General features: G+C 49.7%; 9 protein-coding genes across 9 annotated transcripts; 5 read left to right on the top strand and 4 right to left on the bottom strand.

The window, feature by feature from the left end:
* Positions 1-675: 675 nt before the first annotated feature.
* BO83DRAFT_390812 (terpene synthase family protein) lies at positions 676-2029 on the bottom strand (the record flags this gene model as incomplete). Its single annotated transcript, XM_025532877.1, has 7 exons — positions 676-1041; positions 1099-1132; positions 1196-1309; positions 1342-1514; positions 1554-1566; positions 1754-1827; positions 1880-2029. 7 exons carry the CDS (start codon positions 2027-2029, stop codon positions 676-678), a joined length of 924 nt encoding a protein of 307 aa, XP_025385910.1.
* A 1403-nt stretch (positions 2030-3432) lies between these two features.
* BO83DRAFT_409798 (ABC1 kinase family protein) lies at positions 3433-5706 on the top strand. The gene is made up of 2 exons (XM_025534166.1): positions 3433-4339; positions 4392-5706. Exons 1-2 carry the CDS (start codon positions 3558-3560, stop codon positions 5605-5607), a joined length of 1998 nt encoding a protein of 665 aa, XP_025385909.1. The 5' UTR covers positions 3433-3557; the 3' UTR covers positions 5608-5706.
* A 1452-nt stretch (positions 5707-7158) lies between these two features.
* BO83DRAFT_429135 (uncharacterized protein) lies at positions 7159-8136 on the bottom strand (the record flags this gene model as incomplete). Its single annotated transcript, XM_025535440.1, has 1 exon — positions 7159-8136. One exon carries the CDS (start codon positions 8134-8136, stop codon positions 7159-7161), a length of 978 nt encoding a protein of 325 aa, XP_025385908.1.
* A 756-nt stretch (positions 8137-8892) lies between these two features.
* Positions 8893-9540, top strand: BO83DRAFT_88515 (uncharacterized protein). The gene has a single exon (XM_025537683.1). It carries the CDS (start codon positions 9081-9083, stop codon positions 9450-9452), a length of 372 nt encoding a protein of 123 aa, XP_025385907.1. The 5' UTR covers positions 8893-9080; the 3' UTR covers positions 9453-9540.
* Positions 9541-9867: 327 nt separating this feature from the next.
* On the bottom strand, positions 9868-11279 carry BO83DRAFT_342203 (cytochrome P450 oxidoreductase; the record flags this gene model as incomplete). Its single annotated transcript, XM_025528648.1, has 3 exons — positions 9868-10477; positions 10534-10837; positions 11006-11279. Coding segments are annotated over 3 exons (1188 nt in total), but the record flags the coding sequence as incomplete, so codon positions are not given.
* Positions 11280-12282: 1003 nt separating this feature from the next.
* On the top strand, positions 12283-13436 carry BO83DRAFT_450304 (uncharacterized protein; the record flags this gene model as incomplete). Its single annotated transcript, XM_025536798.1, has 5 exons — positions 12283-12493; positions 12569-12588; positions 12666-12702; positions 12758-13217; positions 13337-13436. The coding sequence occupies 5 exons, from the start codon at positions 12283-12285 to the stop codon at positions 13434-13436; spliced, it is 828 nt and encodes a 275-aa protein (XP_025385905.1).
* A 910-nt stretch (positions 13437-14346) lies between these two features.
* On the bottom strand, positions 14347-16045 carry BO83DRAFT_450300 (MFS general substrate transporter; the record flags this gene model as incomplete). The annotated part of the gene is given in 5 exon segments (XM_025536797.1): positions 14347-14508; positions 14528-14630; positions 14671-15887; positions 15921-15936; positions 15963-16045. The coding sequence occupies 5 exon segments, from the start codon at positions 16043-16045 to the stop codon at positions 14347-14349; spliced, it is 1581 nt and encodes a 526-aa protein (XP_025385904.1).
* Positions 16046-16569: 524 nt separating this feature from the next.
* BO83DRAFT_450291 (uncharacterized protein) lies at positions 16570-17691 on the top strand. The gene is made up of 3 exons (XM_025536796.1): positions 16570-16711; positions 16814-17296; positions 17366-17691. Exons 1-3 carry the CDS (start codon positions 16631-16633, stop codon positions 17555-17557), a joined length of 756 nt encoding a protein of 251 aa, XP_025385903.1. The 5' UTR covers positions 16570-16630; the 3' UTR covers positions 17558-17691.
* Positions 17692-19013: 1322 nt separating this feature from the next.
* On the top strand, positions 19014-20374 carry BO83DRAFT_409795 (benzoate 4-monooxygenase cytochrome P450; the record flags this gene model as incomplete). Its single annotated transcript, XM_025534165.1, has 5 exons — positions 19014-19025; positions 19089-19460; positions 19527-19657; positions 19754-20066; positions 20101-20374. 5 exons carry the CDS (start codon positions 19014-19016, stop codon positions 20206-20208), a joined length of 936 nt encoding a protein of 311 aa, XP_025385902.1. The 3' UTR covers positions 20209-20374.
* Positions 20375-20529: the final 155 nt, after the last annotated feature.

Raw genomic sequence — 20529 nt, 5'->3', positions numbered from 1 at the left:
GGGATGGGGGTGGTGGGGGTGGAGGAGTTGTTGGGGGTGTAGTTAGTATTTATTTTGGGTTTGGGGGGGGAGATATTAAGCAAATAGCATTATCTACTATCCGACTATTTCCAGACTTTCCCTAAAGTGCCCATAAGTAACAATTGGAAATGGATGATGGTCTAGTTAGTTACTCGAAGAGCGCAATTTCATAATCCAAAGCGGTTCCAACTTGGGATACATGGTATAGCCATTAGCTTTCCGAATTTCCGAACGCTCATCCATTGTAGGCTTTTATACTGGATGAAATTACGTTGTTAGTATCACTCATTAATAGATTCTTACGGCAGTATACAGAGAATACAGAATGAGAAACATAATATTCTTGAATCTAGTGCATGCTCATTTCTTTTGATTTAGTAGTAATGACCTTCCTTAGGCATCACGGTAACATTTGAAGTGATCTCAAACCTGGTAAGAACATGTAAATGTTCCAAAGATTCATCACTCTGGTCGAATAATTATAGTTGTGTCCCCACGATCCAAAATGCTAGGTTAACCTTCTCTTCGTTAAAAGGACTCCCGCATGATAGTTAGTAGTGATGTGTTTAGCTGACAATAACCTTTTGACCAGAGGGCCCTTCACATCTGCCCAATAAGCCTTTTAAGTTCAGCCACATCATTGTCAAGTATTGTTCAATCGAGGAACTCCTGTAGATCCAACCTGGAATGTAATAGTTTGATCAGGATTGATATCCGTTTGCTTGATCCAGCGCTTGCTAACATAACTAGGTAAAGGTCAGCCATGACTCTATGTTTGGTCAGGGGTCTGTAGTACCTCCAGTGTATGAGTCCCATGAACATGTCTGTACAGCAATTTATAAAGACTTCCCGAATACGGCGTCCTTGGGCATCCTCACCCACACAGAGCCTATCTGCATTGGCGCAGAAGCCCTCTACTTCCAAACGACAAATATGGTAGCTGAGCTGCATTGTCTGGTTAACATCAAGTCCTGTGTTTGCCATAAGCACCGGAATTAGGTTCTCCAGCTGTCCATCATTCTGGTGTTGTCAGTGTCAGTTGAGTGTAAAATATGAGGGATAAGTCTCAAGGCATACATATTCCTTTTGGAATGAGTGTATATCGTTTGATCTGACGATATTGACGCCATATTTAGTGTCCATGATTGAGAAGAGCATCGAGCAGATGACTTACATGTGAGCCAAGTAAGATGTATGTTTCCACATGCGGGACATGTGCTCATTCTCTACGTGAGCCCTCGTAATATTGAATCCATATGCAAAGCTTGTTGATTGCTTGGTAAGAAGACTAGAAAGCGGAAAACACAGCAGAACACTCACGGAAAGGTGCATATAACACAGTACACAGCTGCTGTCCGCTCTCTCCGTTGCCAGTAACTCCTTACCGATGGCATGGCACTGCTGCTGAACAAACTGTCAACGTTGCTAACACTGGAAACATATCCCAGCATTTGTTCGAGAAGGATCTGGCAAATTTCTTCGACAGCCAGACTCTGCATACAGAACCATACATATTGGTGTATGTAGCATACCTCTGTCACAGTCCTGCCGAATATGGGCCCCGACTTCATCCCAGCAACGCAATGCCTTCTGTTGTTCAACTGGAAAATGTGACAAGTCTGGATATTCGCCTTCTAGGACAAGATTATACTTGAAATATTCCAGACTTGCATCTCGGTAGAGAGCCGCCGCGTGACGGTCGTCCTTTAATGCACCACAATCGAACACTTACCGGAAATCATATTCCTCAGCATAGTCCATCATAAATGGAAAGAATGGACACTCACAGTCATCCCAGATGAAATACTACATATTCTCAGTCAGAAAGTACGACAATTGTAAGAAGCTCTAAACATACCCAAGACATGTATTTGGCCACCGTGCAGAGTTTCTCATACGAAGTGTCTGAGCAAAGAATAGCAGAAAACAGTGTGCAATCGGCCTGTTCGAATTTTCGCCTTGTGAGATCATTGTCCAGATAGCTACTGAAAGTCAGAATGTGGCCCATCTCATGAGACTTTATGTCGGGGATTTCAGTACCGTCGCGCCCAAGGAGTCACACATTCATCTCGTGCCTTCTGGTACATGGGATGAATCTTGAGTTCCCAATGAGGAAGTAGCTTGTATAGGTTTGGTATGGTAACATCTCGGCCTTTGATAGACTCGGGCAGTTGTATATACTGATCACTGTTATGGAATTCGGATATCTTTTATCATGGCCGGTTTCTATCCTCTTCTATCTCCAACATGGACCGCTGCCGAGACTTCAGTCAATACAAAGCGCGCAGAAGCGAGAGTAAAGAAAGTGTGATGTTACAAATGTGCGCTTTTTATCTGTTTCCGGTATCTGCAGCGGTAGTGCACAGCCAGCTCTTCAGTATACCAGGGATAGCCTCGTCCACTTTGATCATTCAGCTCGCGGCAGGATGTATAACAAGCATTCCACTCATGCTCGGGGCTGTCCTTTTAGGGACAATCATTACAGGTCTGGTTGTGATTTGGCTTTGTTCGGCTTTGGTTTACAAAAGTTGAGCGACTACACTTGCTTAGAATCATGTCGAATCCACCGTATTGAACGCAGGAGATTGCCACGATTATGGGCATGCTGTCCGACCTTGGGTCACAGCTCCTGGCGCCAAACCGGTTACCGTGCATGATCACATTGCTCTTGGAAGCTCGGTTCGCTCCTATCGTTGCTCTTTCGGTTTATGTGGGCCGCTTTGCTGAATCGGCATATTGATCTTCTGGAATGCTTTCTTTCTCTTTAGTCTTGGGACGCAGATCGGACTTTAACACTGTGTACATCTACTGGGCTAGGGTAATACTAGTAGTCTTGTTTAGCGTGTCGAATCCTTGGTCTCATCACTAACATCCCTGTGATGCTCAGAGGAAGACTTGATCTCACCTGGACATGAAGAGCAACGTTGCTGCTCTTAAGAATCATGCCAGTTTTACGATGCGTTCGCATTCCATCGTGCATAAATCATTCATGTAATGTTCTGTCGCTGCACTCTGCTTTGGCCTGGAGTAGGAAGAATAACAATAATGTATCTGATTTGAAAATGATCTTTGAGTAGCACCAGACATCTGTGGTCTACTGTTTCTACAGTAGTTCAGGGTTAGATCCAATAGGGGATCCACACTGATAGCGAAATCTCAGAGAGAACAACCACAGCTACTGTCTTGATTTCATATGTCGAGATAATTTGGACTGTACACCATCAACTTCTTTTCTATTTTTTATTTTATTATATCTTTATTTAAAAACTATCTTTTCCTAAGGGATATATATCTGAAGAGAGTGGGAATGATGGGAGAAAACGTGTATCTTGGTTCAATTCTCCGCCCGAATGGCCCGATCGGGCAATTCGTCATCCTCTCCGACTTCCTTCTCCGCCTTCAACGTCATCTGCGTTTCCCCCTCTGTTTCTGCTTCTTTGAAATCCGCTTACTTCTCGCCATTGTCACGCCATTGACTTCACTATCCTCTTACATGCCCCCGCCATGACAATCTTCATACCTGTCTCCTCGTTCTGATGGCATCGGCCACTGTGTCCCGCGCCTGGCGCTCCCTTCCCTCCCAGCTTGCTCGCCCGCGGGTCCATCTCACCCCTCGTGCACCCCGTCAGCCTCTCTTGCAGCTCCGTCAATATGTCCAGGCAGGCCATTACCAGCCTTTCGTCCCCCCCTCGCCAGCCTCCCTAGGTAGACCTACCAAGGCCAAAACCTACGATCGCACCCGAAAATGGCTTCGTCGGCTGTTCTACCTCTCGCTAGCCACCGGCACCGTCTACGTCCTTGACACCCAATTCTACGCCGCGTCTCTGACACGAACGGCTCGCACCTTTAGCTTGGGTCTTCTGGTAGCCCTGGATTACAAAATAAACTTCCGTCCCAACCCGCCGTTGGCCAGAGACATCAACGCCGTACACACCCGCAATGCTGAGCGTCTGTCCAACCTCCTGCGTCACAATGGCGGTCTGTACTTGAAGATCGGCCAAGCCATCGCTATGCAGTCCGCCATCCTGCCCCCGGAGTTTCAGAAGATGTTCTCGCGCATGTTCGATGACGCCCCTCAGAACGACTGGAAAGATGTCGAGAAGGTCATCCGCGAGGACTTTGGCCGCTCCGCTGAGGAGGTTTTTGGCGTCTCCTTCTCGGGTGAGCCCGGCAAGGGCGTTATGGAGCGGGCTGCGCGCGCGAGTGCCAGTGTAGCACAGGTACATTGGGCGCGTCTTCCGGATGGCCGTGAGGTGGCAATCAAGATACAGAAACGTGAAATCGCTCAACAGTTGAAATGGGATCTGTGGGCTTTCAAGTAAGTCCCCACCCCGCACCCAGTATCGCACACGAAATTCTAATGAGAACAGAGTCGTTGCCTGGATTTATAGCCGTACCTTTGATATCCCATTCTACAGCCTGGTACCCTATGTGTCGGAGCGTCTCTCCCTGGAGACCGACTTTGAAAATGAGGCCGACAACTCCGAGCACATGGCGCGTTTGGTCGCCGGAGAGTCCCGTCTCCGCGGCCGCGTGTACATTCCCAAGGTCTACCGCGAGCTCAGCTCTAAGCGTGTGATGACCGCCGAGTGGATTGAAGGTGTCCGCCTCTGGGATAAGGATTCCATCACGCGGACTTGGCGTGGCGGTTGGCGCAGCGGCACCCCAGGCTGCCATGGCACGCCTCTCGATGCGCGCAACGCCGAAGACCCTGTCGCCAAAGTGGCTCGCAATCCGAACCTTACCACCAAGATTAAGCCCGAGCGCGATCACTGGCGCGGTGGATACGCTCGCGCTGGTCTCGGCCTTTCTCTTAAGGAAGTCATGACTACTATGGTAGACCTCTTCTCCGCACAAATGTTCCTCTGGGGTATAGTCCATTGCGATCCGCACCCAGGCAACATCTTCATCCGCCGGACTCCTTCCGGTCACCCGGAGCTTGTCCTCATCGATCACGGACTCTACATCCACATGGACACTGAATTCCGACACCAGTATGCCCGCTTCTGGAAAGCTCTCCTCACCTTTGACAACACCACTCTTAACTCCATCGTCCGCGGCTGGGGCGTTCAGAATGCTGACCTCTTCGCCTCTGCGACCCTGATGCGCCCCTACCGCGGCGGCGACCTCTCGACGCACCGCTCCTTCGAAGGGCTCAGCAAATCCGAGCGTGCCACGCGTCACTACGAAATGCAGCAGGCTGCCCGCAAAGCAATTCGTGACATCCTCGGCGATGAGTCCAAATGGCCCCGCCCACTGATCTTCATTGGCCGGAACCTTCGCATCGTTCAAGCCAATAACCAGTTCCTGGGCTCGCCCGTCAACCGCGTCAAGATCACCGGAACTTGGGCGTCCCGCGCACTAGTCGAGTCTCCAGACTTGTCGGCGTCGGAGAAGCTGAGGAACTTTGGTCGTCATCTGCTGTTCCGCGTAGTGCTGTTCAGCACGGACTTGTTTTTCTGGTTCACGAAGGTGCGGCAGTTCTTGAGACTTGGTGGCGGTATGGAGGATAGCATTGAGGCGCAGATGCAGGGATTGGCCAAGGATATGGGGGTGGAGTTGAGTCAAAATGTTTTTGAGGGTTAGACAGGGTCTTAGGGTTTGGACTGTATAAAGGGATCTAGATGTATATTTACCTCTCCTCTATGGTGTGCTCTATATGAAAGCATAGAGAACCTTACGCTGTTATTCTTATTCACAAATTGTTCTCACTATACTACTGATAATGCCTCTGTATAATTACTGCTAAGAATAAGTAATCTGTATGGTGTGAGCCCTGCCTCGTTCAGATCCAGAGTACTACATAAGTACTGGCCAAACCTGCTTATCAAGATTTGTTCGATTTTCCGCATTTTCTCGGCTCTATTATAATCAAGGGCAATAAGAATCTTTGACCAATGGATTTTCCGTAGTCCCAGTTGATTGTTTAGACTCATCATATAACTACTTCCATCAAAATATGGTAGATTCGTGTAAATCGATAGGACAAACAGGGGATGGAAAATCTGCAGAACCATATTCTAGCTAGACCAGAAGGGCATCCGTTGTCTATGATAGCCACTCGCGCAACTTCTTCCAAGCATTTATGCTGTACTACCCGCTACATCGTATATGGATCATTGCACTATTCTGATACGCCAAACCTCTCATATGCAGTTTCACTACTACTCATTCCTTGATCTCTTTCAGGATGAAATATATCGTAGATGTGATCATCTGTGTTGAAATCCATAACTCCCATGGAGGACTGAATTGGAGTAACTATCTAACTGTTCGTATTATCACCCAATATTCGCTTATGATTCCATCGTATCTTGATGGCTTGAGCAGATTCGTGGTAGGCACTAGCACACCTGGCTCTGACCTGTAGATTTATAAACACCCTCGCCTTTTAAGAGATTAACTTTGACCAAACCGAACTGTGTTCTATTTTGTCCTAAGAAAGAATGGAAACCACATTCAAAAGCACTTGACCGGTTCATAAAACGGCTACGGGTAGAGAGACAGCAAGAAAGATTGACACCATAATGAAGGAAGACTGAGGATGTAAAATTAATGTGATGAAGTAACTACGCCTCTAAAGAACAACCACAACGAACAAAACAATGAGGACCATCTCAGCCTCAGGGGCAGCGTTTCCCCACCACCCCACCCAAGAGTTTTGTCTCATCAAACCAGTGGAGCATTGGCCCCAAGTACGAACGGCGGATCAGTCAATGGCATGCCACATAATAGAAAGGTCAGTGCGTGGGACCCAAGAGAGAACGGATACGATCCGTCTTATGGTGAGGGTTCATTTTATGTTCTTGGGAGACGAAGTGGGGTTCGATAAATGTAGGCACATACTAGCCAAAGAGGGCTTAACAGTGACTGAAGGGTATAGTGCTAGCTATGAACCGAAGTAAAGCTCGACGCCCAGAGCGAACTGAACGGCCATGACGGAGAAAGACCAAAAAAATATTTATTTAAGAGAACATAATTCTCAGAACTAGATACATTACCACTATGTATCCTCACCCAGAAACTCTACCCGAGGAAAGTTCCTGACCTCACTACCGTTGACCTTTCACATCACATCCAACGCTATGACAAAAACAAAAACTTTTGATCAAATCGAAATAACACTAAAGAACCCACTCAAAGCTCTTTATCACAGCTAGCCTGCTCCACTCCAAAACACCAGTTCCAGTTCGTCTCCCAGTTGGTACCGAACCCATTGCTCTCTGCCTCCATGGCCCACTGCCCACTCAGATCCCCATTGACCCACTCATTGAAGGAAAAGCCCGCAAAGGTGGCATAGTTCACGACGTTGAGAAAGACGCTCATTGCCGAGGAGCTTGCGCTCGTACCCGACATGGGTGAATCCAGGAACACCTGCGCCTGCTGCTCCGTCATCACAGGGCCCTTAGAATTGCACTGCACCTTGATGCCGCCGCTACCAACATGGGTGAAAGCTGTGTCGATAGCTCCGCGGCGTTGGTGAATTGAGCTGTTGTCCTCACTGCTGGCAGGAGCTAGATGTCCGATGTGATAATGGGTGCCGTTGGTGGCCACAAGGAGGGGCACATGGTTTTCGCGCTTATTCTGGTAGATGAAGCTCAGGGGCATGCTGGAGTTATGCAGGGCGCGGACGACTTCTGAGTCAACATTGTCGCTGCGCTTGCGTAGGGTCTGGGGCAAGTGCGTGACGTTGAGTGGGATGCCTTGGTAGTGGACGTCCGAGACAAAGATGTCATCACCCATCTGGCTGAAGTAGTTGTCGATGTGCGCGAAGTGACCACCGAGCTCCTCACGCTTTGTCCAATAGCCCACTTGCCTGTAATTATTGTAGGCCATGCCAAAGAGGACGGCGGCGGAGACGGCAGACTTGGCACAAGTCAGGCTATCCTCCTTGTTGCCGCTTTCTCCGGCAGGCAAGCAGTCTTCGATCGTCTCGATTATGTGAATGGTACCGAGGCCGGCGGAAACAATCAGGCCATTACCAGGAGTGCCAAATTTGGTTGCAAGAACACTTGAAACTACTGTACTTGCAAGGTTCCACGTTGCCGGGATGGTGCTGGCGGCCTCGGTCAACACGGTGCATAGAGCCAATGAACCATAGCTAGCAAACTTCATGTTGTAAAACAAGGTGGAAGAGAAAAAATAGGAAAACCGAAGAGGAGAGGGAAGTATGTATAGGGATTCTGTAAAACGAAACAACGAATGCACTTGGGAAGACAGGCGATGGGAGAAATCGTCCATTTTATATCTCTTTTCGCGGACGTGATTATGCCAGAACACTCTGAAGCCAGATTCTGCTCCCTAAGGGACACTAAAAAGTCAGGACAACTCCGCACGATCTAGGATGAGTGTATATTCGGAGGTGATTGGGCATAGATGTCTAGAAGGAGATTTCTATGGAGCCCGTTCCAAAGCCTTGTAGGTTAGCGTCTATGTTACAAAGCTAATTAGATTAGCACTACAAAATAGCTAGCAGATAGTTCCATTTCGTTCCAGTGTTAACACAGAGTAATACATGATGGACTAAATGCATATCTCATATGTCGACAGTCTGGCACTGAAAACTTTCACGTGTTCTGGCCAAGTAGGTGTGGGTGTGTAATATCGAAAGGAAACGTGATTTTATTTGGTTCGAAACATCTTGCAATTTGGCAAAAACATTACCACGTCTACAGTATACTACAATAGGAACAATATCCCTTGTTGAGGTTGTCTCTCATCGGAGCGGAACCGAAGCAACCTAAGTATTGCCGATGAATAAATTGATCCGCAGGGTAGCCGCCCATTCGCTAGGTTTCGGCCTCCCTTACCCACATTTAACGGACCTTCGACACTTGGACCATTATAAAACATATCGGACTCAGCCTTACCCATGGGAGTGTGCCTTTAGGGTATCAATTGATCAGTGAAAAGCCTTCCCTCCCCTCCCCCTCCACTTCCTCAACGAATACTCCTTACCAAATCACCCTTTACCAATATTGTTTCCCCGACCATATTATCCCCAGCGAACCGACCAATACCCAATCTATGCAGCTCAAGCACCGGAAGATCCTAACGAAATGGCAATTTTCTCACTACTACCGACCGGACCACTAGCTCTTGATGATCTCGAGGCATTTTTTTCTTCCCTCCCGCCGTCGCCAGCCTGGGCACCGTTCTGGGATAGTCTGTTCGACGGCTTAGGGACTTGCATACTCGTGTGGACCCAGGTCTACTTCTTAGGCATGTCGACTAATATCACTATCCAACTTGCCGGCTTTATTGCCATCCACCTTGTTACATTACCTATTGTAGCTTGGCATGCCTACTATGGTGATGGATGGACTGAGGAAGCGGTGTATCAGTGTCTGGGGATTGTTCCTGTACTGGTTTTGGACATGATCACTATTCATATGCTGTACCGTCGGCCGCGAGAGAGGTTGGGTATGTGATGTTATATATTTATTACATTTTTCGTGCTTTCCCCTTCAAGGCCCTATATTTTGCGCATATGGCTAGTGACTGACGGATTTGACTGAAGTATAATCATTGATTGAGACTCGATATTGGACTGGGAATTAGGTGGAGACGATCGATTACTCGTATCTTCCCGTTAGGTTGTCAGACATGACGCAAATGAGAATAGATGGGCATTTATGCTTTCGACTCTGCCTGTTTGATTTCAGTGCCTCTCTTTCTCTAAAGGATGTTTTATTGTACATTACTCAGACACGTTGTAATCGCATACATTATTTGCATGGCTGAAGCACCACAAATAGAGCTATTGGAGTGATAATACTAACAACATCTTCGACGTATCATTTACCTTTTCCTTTCTATACCCTGCTTCCCCTATAACAATCCTCGACTCCTCACGGTCACAAACAAATCCCCCGCCGGCGCTGCCGCCGCCAACGACGGCAAATCCATCCGAATGTGTGGAACTTTCGGGCTCTCCACAACGCCCCCATCAGCAGTCGTGACCTCCATCTTGAATCTTCTTAAACTCATCGCAACCAACAAATACACCTCCCGTTCAGCAAAATACCTCCCCGGACACAGCGTATGCCCACCCCCGAACGGGAAGTACTCCTTCGCCTGCCTGATCTTCGGATTCTTCAAGAAGCGGGTGTAGTCGAACTCAGCGGCTCCAGTGCTGAAGACACCTTCAGCCAAGTGGAAGTTTCGCACGGGACCGAATACTTGGTCTCCTTTGTGAATTATCTTAGTTCCGACGGAGCAGTCATCCACGGCTTTGCGCACCGCCGTCGAGAAATTGTACAGTCGAAGAGCTTCAGCCCAGAGGGCATTGAGATGGGGACATGCGCTGGATAGTTTCTCCATGTCGCATCCTTGGTCTGAGGTTGGGCTGGGGAAGCAGGCGGTTATTTCGCTCTCAATGGATGCTTTTAGGATTGGGTTGGTGAGAATGTGTGCGAACATCCAGAAGGCGATGTAGTGGGCATTGTTGTTTATTCTGTTATTGCCAATCAGTTTTATTGTTAGGGTTGTTGGGGCTGTGGATGAACATACGCCCAACAGATCATCATGATAAGACCCGCGCGGTCATGGGCAGGCAAGCCCAAATTGGTCAGTTCGGAATTCATAGCTCCGAATATCCAAGCAGTGTTCTTTCTCTTGGATTCGGGTAGATCCAGATATACAGCGAGAGCCGCGATAACACGCTTGCGATCCGCTTGCAGCCCCGGCGCGAGGAAGTGGGGGAAATTATAGAAGATCTTCCAGCTCGCGTCTTCCCAGCGCTGGTAGATGCGGGTAAATTCCGGCTCGATCTCGAAGAGCTCCTCGCCGAAGAAGGTTCGGAATGCGCTCTGCGCTAGGACGTAGCGACAGAAGCGCCCCAGGGGAAGTGTCACCGAAGTATTGGCTCCATCACATTTATAAGATGTTACCTCCCCAGCCAAACCCTTAAGTAGGAGTGAGATATCAAGAAATCGAGACAAAAACACCGGATAAGCATTTAATAATCCATTAAGGTGCTCACCCGGCAGTAGCTGTGTCTTGAACCACTGGCTCTGCAAATGCATGTAAGAGAGCTTCTTCGGATTGGCACATGATAGCAGGGATCGCTCGCGTGTCTGTTCGTCAGGAAGCAGACGCGCTGGATCTGGTTTGTAAAGGTTTCGCACGTGGTGGGGTGTTATGCCAAAGGCCATGAGCATGCGAGAGGTGAAGGGGTCATAGCTTAGGGCGCTGGTGTTTCTCCATACGCTGGATAGGTTTTTGATGTCTCGGATGATGACTGTTGTACCTCCCATGAGGATGACGCTGTAGGGCTCGGTATCGGGGAAGTAGGTACTATATGTGAATACGTTGTGTTTTAGTTTCCGGGGTGGTGAAGAGGGGGTAAGGGTGGTGGCTTACTTTGCTCTTTGATAAACATTTTCTGCGCATCGTACGAAGGAGACTGTATGGCCTGTTTGATGGTGCGTTAATTGAAAGATCATAGACGTGGAAGGGGTAAAGGGACGCACCAATAAAGGGAATCCAGTACGGTAGTATGCGTGGTTCATTAGGGTAGAGGGCGGGAACGATGTAGAAGCGCCAGGGATACCAGAGTGACCATAGAATAGTTATAGATATTGCTGTGAATGCTAGGGGGCTTTCTGCATCCCCAAGAGGGATTTTGTGGTATGACAATTGCCACTCCATAATGGAGGATACAGCAATGTAGGCTCGTCGGTGGAGGATATTGAAGTGGAAGGAATGAATAATTCAAGTCATTAACAAGGAGTGGAGGGGAAAGCGTGGCTCCATGCCCGCGTTCTGATATGGTCAATGGTCTCAATTTCCAGTGCAAACATCAGTATGCCGAATGACCATCTGCCGAGACGAGGAGGCAGAAGATACTGCGATAAGCACTAGACATTTCGCTTGGAGTCTCTGTTCGTATTATTCTGCATAGATGGCAAGAAATGTGGTAATTTGCAATCCTACCGTCGATACGAATCGTCAGTACCTAAACAGTGCCGGCAGTGGCTGCCTCAACAGGAACCTCTGCATTGACCCTGCGCCACGCCCACTCCACTTATCTAGAGATTGAATCATCATGAAGATGACCAAAATGGCCCCTTCAAAGGCTGAAGAATTCCAAAATAAGACAACGTCCCGGACCGATTTCTGTCTGCCCTCCGGTCAACATCCTTCGCACCTCGGCATGATGCACGATACTTTTCGTCCTTCTGCGGTATATAGCTGCGCCTCAAGACTTTCTTCCTGGAAGCAATACAATCCTTTCAGCTACCGTCAACTTTCTTCACCATGGCAGCCGCGTCTGCAACCATAGACATGTCTCAGGTTCCTGCGGGGACCCCTCCCGCCGGGGTGACTCCCAACCTGTATGGCAATCCTCCGTCATTACAATCTACGATCATTGGATTTGCCGCGCTCTTCTACATCCTGACAACTATTGCTGTCTCCCTTCGCCTGTATTCTGTTGCTCGGAGCCTACAGAAGGTTGCCGCAGACGATGGTAAGCACTCTCAGCCATGGAGAATTCCATGTACCACCTCCTCTTGCCTGTCAATCTGACTCACATCGTCTCTAGTTCTATGCATACTTGCCGTGGTACGATGGCTCGAGCGCGGCCTCCGCATCTCCACATGTCTCCGCGGTTACAATAGTTGACACTTAATTCGGGACAGATCTGCACTTTCGCCTATATGGGTTTTCTGATCCACTGTAAGCATCCACTTCCCATGAATATAGCCAGTGCTAAAAGGCCTCGTGCGCTCAGTAAGCTATGCAGCTCGGCACATGTGGGACGTGCCTTTATCGTGGCTGTATAGCGACCAAGAATACTGGCGACTGCGCTTGGCGCAGAATCTCTTTAACCCGCTCGCCTTTTTCTTTTCACGGGCGCCAGTATTCGTGCTCTACCGCCGTCTTTTCGATGCCCCACTTCACCGCAATTTCTCCAAGGCGTGTTGGGCTGGTCTGATTGCGGCTTTCTTGCTATATATCCATACCTTCATCCTGACGGCGGTTGTCTGTGCTCCGCGCGCGGGCCACTCATATCTCGACATGGACACGTTCGACCGCTGTTCAAAGGCGTTGCCGGACGCTATCGTGCAGGGGGCTGGGAACATTCTACTAGATGCCTATGCACTGATCTTGCCCCAACCTATCATCTGGAGGTTGAAGTTATCGCGGCAGAAAAGGCTGAATATCGCCTTGGTATTCGGTGTTGGTTGTATGTATGTGTCAACCCGCCCCACCTGGACCCTGAATATGGACATTTGGCCTATCATGTGCAGATCCCGACAGCCCACATATACGAGGATCGTCTCTCACTAACAATGCACACGCCATTTAGAGCTCTACTAGCCAGCTGCATTAGCATGTACTACCGAGTCCAGCTTCACGTTGGGAGCGATACTGACTGGAATGAAGGCGCATACGATGTTACCTCGTAAGTCCTCCGCCCCGAACGACATGTCTTGGCGCTGCAGAGACGGCAGGTAATAGGAAAAGGATCAGACTCATTGGACTGACTGCCCTCCACCTCTTGGCAGAATCGTGGAGCTCAACATCGCTATCATCTGCAGTTGCTCGCCAGCCGTGTGGCGGCTAATACATCGAAATCATTCGCACGGCTCCGTCTCTAGAGGCACGGGCAGCACGCCAAGGCGACAACCTCGATTATTCTTCTCCTCGCTTACGGGGTCCATAGTTGGGTTGCTCGGCTTTTCACAGAATGCTAGTAAGAGTAGCAGCAACGGCGGAAAGACGTTTGGGTCCTCATCGTCGGCGACACCTAATCCCCAACTCAGCCAGGGGTCATCAGGCCAGCGAGGCCCCTATCACAATCTACACAGCTCCTCAGATCTGCCGAAGAATGCGGCTCAATCGGAGGGGTACGAGATGGGTCGACTACATCAGAACGAGGGGAGTTGAGTGGATACTTGCTCGTGTATGCAGTCTTTGGCCCCCGATTACAAAGTTCTGAACATCTATAGGCGCTCGTGCTGCTCCTAGTCTTTATAGATAACTGAACATTAATACCATGACACATTACGGTAATTCACATCAGGTTACGGAGTAGTATTTGCAATCAAGCCACTTGTATGATATTTCCTAGTGCAAAGCTTAACCGACATCTCGGAAATTTTGTCATATGCAGACCACTTTAGAGACCCTCGCTTAAGAACCTGCACTTGCAGAAATCTGCCTTGAGCCCTGTTTCTATCATTCTATCATCATCTACTAGTAAGCATCTATTACGTTCTACATCTACACACCTACACACGAAATATCACCACCCATACACCCCCGCACACCCTAATCAACAAATCTCCGAACCATGCATCTGCAGAAATGTAAGCACTAAACCTTAACCTCGAGCCCTACCTTCAGTGCCCTGAGCCCCCTCTCACCCCCCTTCTCACCCACAGCCTCATCCACAACCATCTCCTCTTCATCCCTGTGGACATCTCCCTTCTCCCTTAACCCGTACCCATTCTCCTCCAACTCCCCCTCAAAACCACCCTCCCATCCCCAACCCAACCACAACCCACACCAAGGCAAACGCCAACCCTACAAGCCACACCGTCCTCAGCGCCAGCCGATATACTTCCCTCACCTGCTCCCTCTGCACCATATCCATTCCCCTTCCCCCAATCCCCAGCAAAGTCCGCCGCCGCACCATACGCCCTCCCATCCAGCAACCTCTCTCTCAGCGTCTCATCATCAATGATCCTCCACGCATAAACATCCACCCTCGCATTAAACACAATTCCCGGAGCCGTTGAGCCCCACACAAACGCCAACGACTGCAGGAACGCATACACTCCCGTAGAACTCGCTGTATCGGCAGGACCCAGAGAAGATTGAATAGCAGGGAGGATAGTTGTAGCTAGGAAGCCCTGGCCTAGTGCGGCGGGGAGCTGGACGCAGACCCATGCGGCGCGGGGAGAGTTAGCGGAGAGTAGGGTAAAGAGGCCCAGGGCGAGAGAGAGAGCTGCGAAGCCTGTGAAGTGTAGTGGGCGGCAGAGACCCGTGCGGGACATGATCGTGCCGGCGACCATGGCGAACGGGATTAGGAAGGCGCTGTAGGGGAGGAGATCAATTCCTGATGTTAGTGGGGATTTGCGCTGCACGCCCTGGAAGTAGATAGGGAGGAAGTAGAGGGTCCATTGCATGAGGAGGGCGGCGTCGAAGGCGAGGATGAAGCCGAGCAGGCTGTTGCGGGTGGAGAAGAGGTGGGGAGGTATGCAGGGATGGGGACAGTATTTTGGTGGGAGGGCTTCGAAGATGTGGAAGAGGATCCAGCCAATGATGCCGATGATTAGGGGGACAAGGGTGGAGGGGGAGGTCCAGGGGTGGAGGGTGCCGCCGCCGACGAGGGCGAGGAGTTGGGAGAGGATGGACCCGGCGAAGAGGATGTTGCCGGGCCAGTCGATGCGGTGGATGGAAGGGGATGTGTTGGAGGAAGAGGATTGAGGGGCATCGAGGCGCAGGAAGAACAGCATGAACAGAAGTACGGGCCCGGCGAGGGGCAGGTTGAGGTAGAAGACCCAGCGCCAGTTGGCTTGGGCGAGCGCGCCGCCGAGAACGGGGCCTAGGACGGCGCCGACGGCTGCGAGGGAGAGGGCTATGCCTAGGTATTGGCCGCGTTCGCGCTGGGGGACTAGATCGCATACAATTAGGTCCACGAGGATGTAGATGCCGCCTGAGCCGAGCCCTTGAACCGTGCGACCGCTGATCAACTGGCCCACTGTGGAGGCGCCGCCGGCTAGGCCGCTGCCCAGGAGAAATAGGGCCACTGAGATTAGGATGGGGTTGCGTCGGCCGTAGATGTCGCAGAGCTGGGCGAGAAAGGGTTGTACGATTGTCTGGGCGATGGTGAAGCTGTTGGCGATCCAGATCTAGTCGGTTTCGCCGCCGAGGGGGGCGGTTACTTTGGGGAGAGCGGTGCTATGATTGCGCCATCTAATGCGGACACAAAGGAGAGGAGGCAGAGCGATAGGAAGACGAGCCAGAAGGAGGTGGTGTGTTTTTGTGGAGGGGGTGGGTGCGCCTCCATTGCTCAAGACCAGTTGTAGGGGTGGAAGGTGTAGTTAGGGTTGTGGGAAGGAAGCTTAAGGGTGCGTTCCGTCTGGTGGGAAAAAGCCTACATATTAACTTGGACGCATATGTTATGGTGTATAGTTTGACAGCTGCGTGGCATGTCAAAGGGCCTTTAAGGGGTATTTGCAAGTTCAGTATTGGGGGTCTCCCAAACAGACATAGGACACAGTCCAACAGTAGCTCATTTTTGAATCCAACACAAGTGCTAGGCTGATTGTCTCTTTAGATCACTCGAACGGGCCATTCGAGTCTATCTTGGTTCATGATTGTTCTTTGCGAGGTGTCACACTATAATCTTACATACGACACTACCTTTCGATTCCTTTCCAGATGATTGGTGCTCTCGGTTATTTGACCAGGTCAGAGCAACAGAAGTCGTCCTATTACTCAGACACTAAACTAGATGCATAAGGATCAGCTAGCTAGCCACCTCTAGACTCTCACCCCCAAATCTCTCTCTTTTCTTCGACCCTCTCATCCTCTCGCGATATTTAACGGCTTTCATGTCAACGGCTGTCACTCACTAGCATATCGCTGAACTATGGCTACTGGCACTACTTCCCGTCCGTGGGCCGATGGTCCTTGGCCGTTGATCGAAACACCATCCAAAACACAGGACATTGTGAGTAGGACCTCGGTCATGTCCGACTCAACCCTTCTATTTGGGTGCCATCTAGACGGGGAAAAAAGGGTGGAACCACAAAAGCAAAGTTAACAATAGCAGACCAAACATGAAGCTCTTTACATCGCCAACGAGATGGCATTCGCCCACAACGCCATGCTCCGAGGTTTAAACTCCCTCTATCTGCAAGCCGAGCAAATAATTGAGTCGCAAGACATCGCCGATTACCTAGTCTTCCTCCGCAGCTGGGCCGGATGGGTATCCCATCACCACACTCTGGAAGAAGAGCAAATGTTCCCTCAATTTGAAGGAGTGATAAAGAAGCCCAATTTTCTCGAAGGAAATGTTAACGAGCACCATACCTTCCAACCCATCCTGAAGCAGCTTCTCGCCTACGGGACGGAAACCAAGCCCACTGACTACAAAGCCTCGACCGTGCGCAGCCTGATCGAGCAGATGGCGCCTAGTTTTCGCGAGCATCTGGCCAACGAAATCACCAGCCTCATGAGCATGGAGCCGTATGACGGGCCTGCTTTGCTCAAAGTATACAAAGATTGTGAGGCTGAGGCGGGTAAACAGGATAAGGTAAGTCACTTCATCCACTTTATCTGGCAAGGAAGTACTTTGTTAACCAATAACAAATGACACATTTAGAATGTTATCCCGCCCATGGTTCTCGGCCTCCGTGACATAACCTTCGAGGGTGGAAACCAGTGGCCCGCTATGCCACCCTTCTCCACTCACTTTGTTCATTATCTGTTCGCGCGGAAGCATGCTGGTGCTTGGCGTTTTCTGCCATCGGATACTTGGGGTAATCCACGTCCATTGGCATTTGGTAAGCCCTAGATACTGGGGAGATATTGCGGGGGAAGGCACGGAGTTCAATGGTTTTTTTCATACAATGATCAGCGGGATCGGCAATCTCAGCCTGTCAATACGAGTCTTGGCTTTGTGTATGGCCACGTAGATGGTGAATGTAGCCACTTGGAGTACTAATAGTGTCTGCTGTACGGAGTATTAGATTATTTGCCTGTAGACTAAATGGTATGTTGGGTGGTAGCATCTGCGGGCCAAATAAGCGAGCTGCCATTGGTAAGTTGAGTGAGTAATAGGAAGGTTTTTATTAGCTATTTATTCACTACTGCTGTATTCATTAGACATTAGACTGCCAGAAAGTAAACTTCTTCAGTTCTCCGTTAGACCACTAGGAGATAGTATGAAATGTAATCAGCGGGGTTGAATGAAGATAGTGATACATCTCACAAGACTCGTGCACCTGGCACGGCTAGCGCTATGGGCACTAGACCCTTAACGGGCTGTGGCTCGGAGAAGACCACAATCATGTCTAAATATCCGGCTGGGCGAACCTAAATTGCGTTACAAGTTCAATATCAATCCGTAATTTTCGAAACTTCTGATACCGGACTTCCATGCAGAAATGCTGCGGCACTGCATAGAACATCTCGACAACCTACTCCCAAAACGGCTAACACGAGAGGAGGCCCTAATGTCCGCGTAGTCGTAAGCGATGGTGTTGAGTCACTGAAATGGCTGTGAGCCTTACGACTAGATATCCCTCCGGCTTTTGTAGCCATAGAAGGGAGAAGGGTCAGACGAGCGAGATGGCTGTTGCCAGATGCGGCTCCGATATGTCCGATTGTACCCTGCAAACCACATAGATCTAGTCATGTTCGTTAAGTAAACAAGGGCTGACGAGCCGTTTACTTTCACTCTGCTCTTTTACCACACATATCTACTATTCCCGCACCGACTCTCGGTCATACAGTGTGAGAAAGACCCCCGTTCATACTGCAGTCAATATGACTGCCTTTGCAGAGGAATTTCAGGCCCCGGTCCAACGGGACGTGACATGGACATTCATGCCGATTGTGGCCACTGTTGTTATCGTTGCCTGGATTATAAGATCGACACTGCATCTTAGAAAGATCCCCGGGCCTTGGTGGGCACCATACACTCGTCTATGGCTTTTCAGAGCGCTTTATTCGGAGCGATGCGCGGACATATATCTTCAGGTTAATCGGGAGTACGGTATGTTGAATCATTTCTAAGTTCACGAGACAGTAAGGCGACAAGGAAACTAAGCATTCAAGCTCCAGGTCCCCTCATCCGCATAGGACCCAATCACCTGATCACGAATGACCCTCTGATCTTTCGAAAGGTACTTGGAGTGCAGTCAAAGTACACTCGTGGGCCGTGGTTTGATGCCTTGCGACTGGATCCCCATAATGCAAATCTAATTACCGAGCGGCATCGGCAAAAGCATGATGCATTGAGAGCAAAGATGGCTCCTGGGGTTAGTTGTTCCTGCTCATGAATATTCTTTTCAGATGTGTATCACCAAAGCTGACTCCCAAAGTACCAAGGCAAAGACATTCCACAGATGGAGCATGCCATCGACCGGAACCTCCTCACCTGGCTGGACTTTATTCAGAAACACGCCGTGACAACAGAAGACCGCCACGTTGCATACGACATGGCGCGAAGTATACAATGGCTGTTGTTTGACATGGTGTGCCACTTATGTCTCGGCCACCCCTTGGGCTTCATCGACCAACATGAAGACTGTTATGGATTTCAAAGTGTCCTGGAAACCCGCCTACCCATCGTGGAGAAGTTTGCTATCTTCACTGAAGTCAACACCTGGATCAAGATGATCTCCCACATACCGATAGTGCGTAGGGTATTACCCTCACCTAAGGATAAGGGCGGCATCGGGGCAATCATGGGGGTAAGATACTACTTCAGCTCGCAGAAGTTCTGGGTTGATAATCATTGCCCTGACATGTATCGATAGGTCGCTCAGAAAACAGTCAACGCCCGCATAGCGCAGGGCATTCCTTCGAAGCACAACGAGACGATGCTAGATTCCTGGCTTCGCAACGGCGTCGACGGATCATTAGCAGTTACAGAAGTTACAATTGCCCTGTGTGTAAACCCTAATTGATTACCCTCTTCATCCAAATCAGGTGCAGTTAATGGATGCGATGTACCAAGCATTGACTAATAAATATTCCACAATAGCTTCGCCGGCTCCGACACAACCGCCACCTCCATCCGCGCCCTCCTTTTGCACATCATCACCAACCCCCTCGTCTACAAACGCCTAACCGACGAAATCCGTAATGCAGCCACCACGACCCCCATAATAACCGAACGAGAAACCAAATCCCTCCCCTACCTCCGAGCCTGTATCCTCGAAGGCCTACGCATCTTCCCACCCATCACGGCACTACGCGAACGTGTAGTCCCTCCCGGAGGCGATACCCTGAACGGAGTATACGTCCCCGAAGGTACGAACATAGGGCTCAATCTTCCGGGGTTGCTAAGAAACGAGGTGTTTGGGCCCGATGTGGATTTGTTTCGTCCAGAGAGGTGGTTGGAGGCGTCGGCCGAGCAGAGACAGCGTATGGATCGGGTGCATGAGCTTATGTTCAACTGGGGGAGTACGAGATGCCTGGGGATTCGGTTGGCGGTGATGATGATGGGTAAGGTGGTGGTCGAGGTGTTGAGGAGGTGGGATGTGGTGGTTTTGAGGCCACAGAGGCCGTGGAGGAGTCGGTGTCATGGGATCTTTTTGCAGAGGGATTTCGATGTTCGTGTTGTGGATGTGGAGGGGACTGTGAGGTAGGGGGTGAAGGCGTGGTGGTAGAGTATGTGATATATAACTCATAGTAAGCTATGTTTTTGGGTAGAGAGTCAGGTGAATTGGCCTTGTCTAACTAGTACCATTATTTAAGAAGTCGGGGATGACAGAGGAATCCACTCTTTCATAGTCCATACAGGTTGTAAGAAATGTC

The sequence above is a fragment of the Aspergillus eucalypticola genome (assembly GCF_003184535.1).
Source record: "Aspergillus eucalypticola CBS 122712 chromosome Unknown BO83scaffold_20, whole genome shotgun sequence".
NCBI lineage: Eukaryota > Fungi > Ascomycota > Eurotiomycetes > Eurotiales > Aspergillaceae > Aspergillus > Aspergillus eucalypticola.
The sequence above is the reverse complement of the archived record's forward strand: the minus strand, read 5'-3'. Positions and strand labels throughout refer to the sequence as shown.

Bases quoted from the DNA above. Each gene is read 5' to 3' on its own strand.
- BO83DRAFT_88515 (XM_025537683.1), top strand. From the start codon at position 9,081: ATGGCAATTTTCTCACTACTACCGACCGGACCACTAGCTCTTGATGAT.
- BO83DRAFT_450291 (XM_025536796.1), top strand. From the start codon at position 16,631: ATGGCTACTGGCACTACTTCCCGTCCGTGGGCCGATGGTCCTTGGCCG. The intron at 16,712-16,813 runs GTGAGTAGGACC...TAACAATAGCAG, and splicing joins CATCCAAAACACAGGACATT to ACCAAACATGAAGCTCTTTA. The intron at 17,297-17,365 runs GTAAGTCACTTC...TGACACATTTAG, and splicing joins AGGCGGGTAAACAGGATAAG to AATGTTATCCCGCCCATGGT.
- BO83DRAFT_409798 (XM_025534166.1), top strand. From the start codon at position 3,558: ATGGCATCGGCCACTGTGTCCCGCGCCTGGCGCTCCCTTCCCTCCCAG. The intron at 4,340-4,391 runs GTAAGTCCCCAC...TAATGAGAACAG, and splicing joins TGGGATCTGTGGGCTTTCAA to AGTCGTTGCCTGGATTTATA.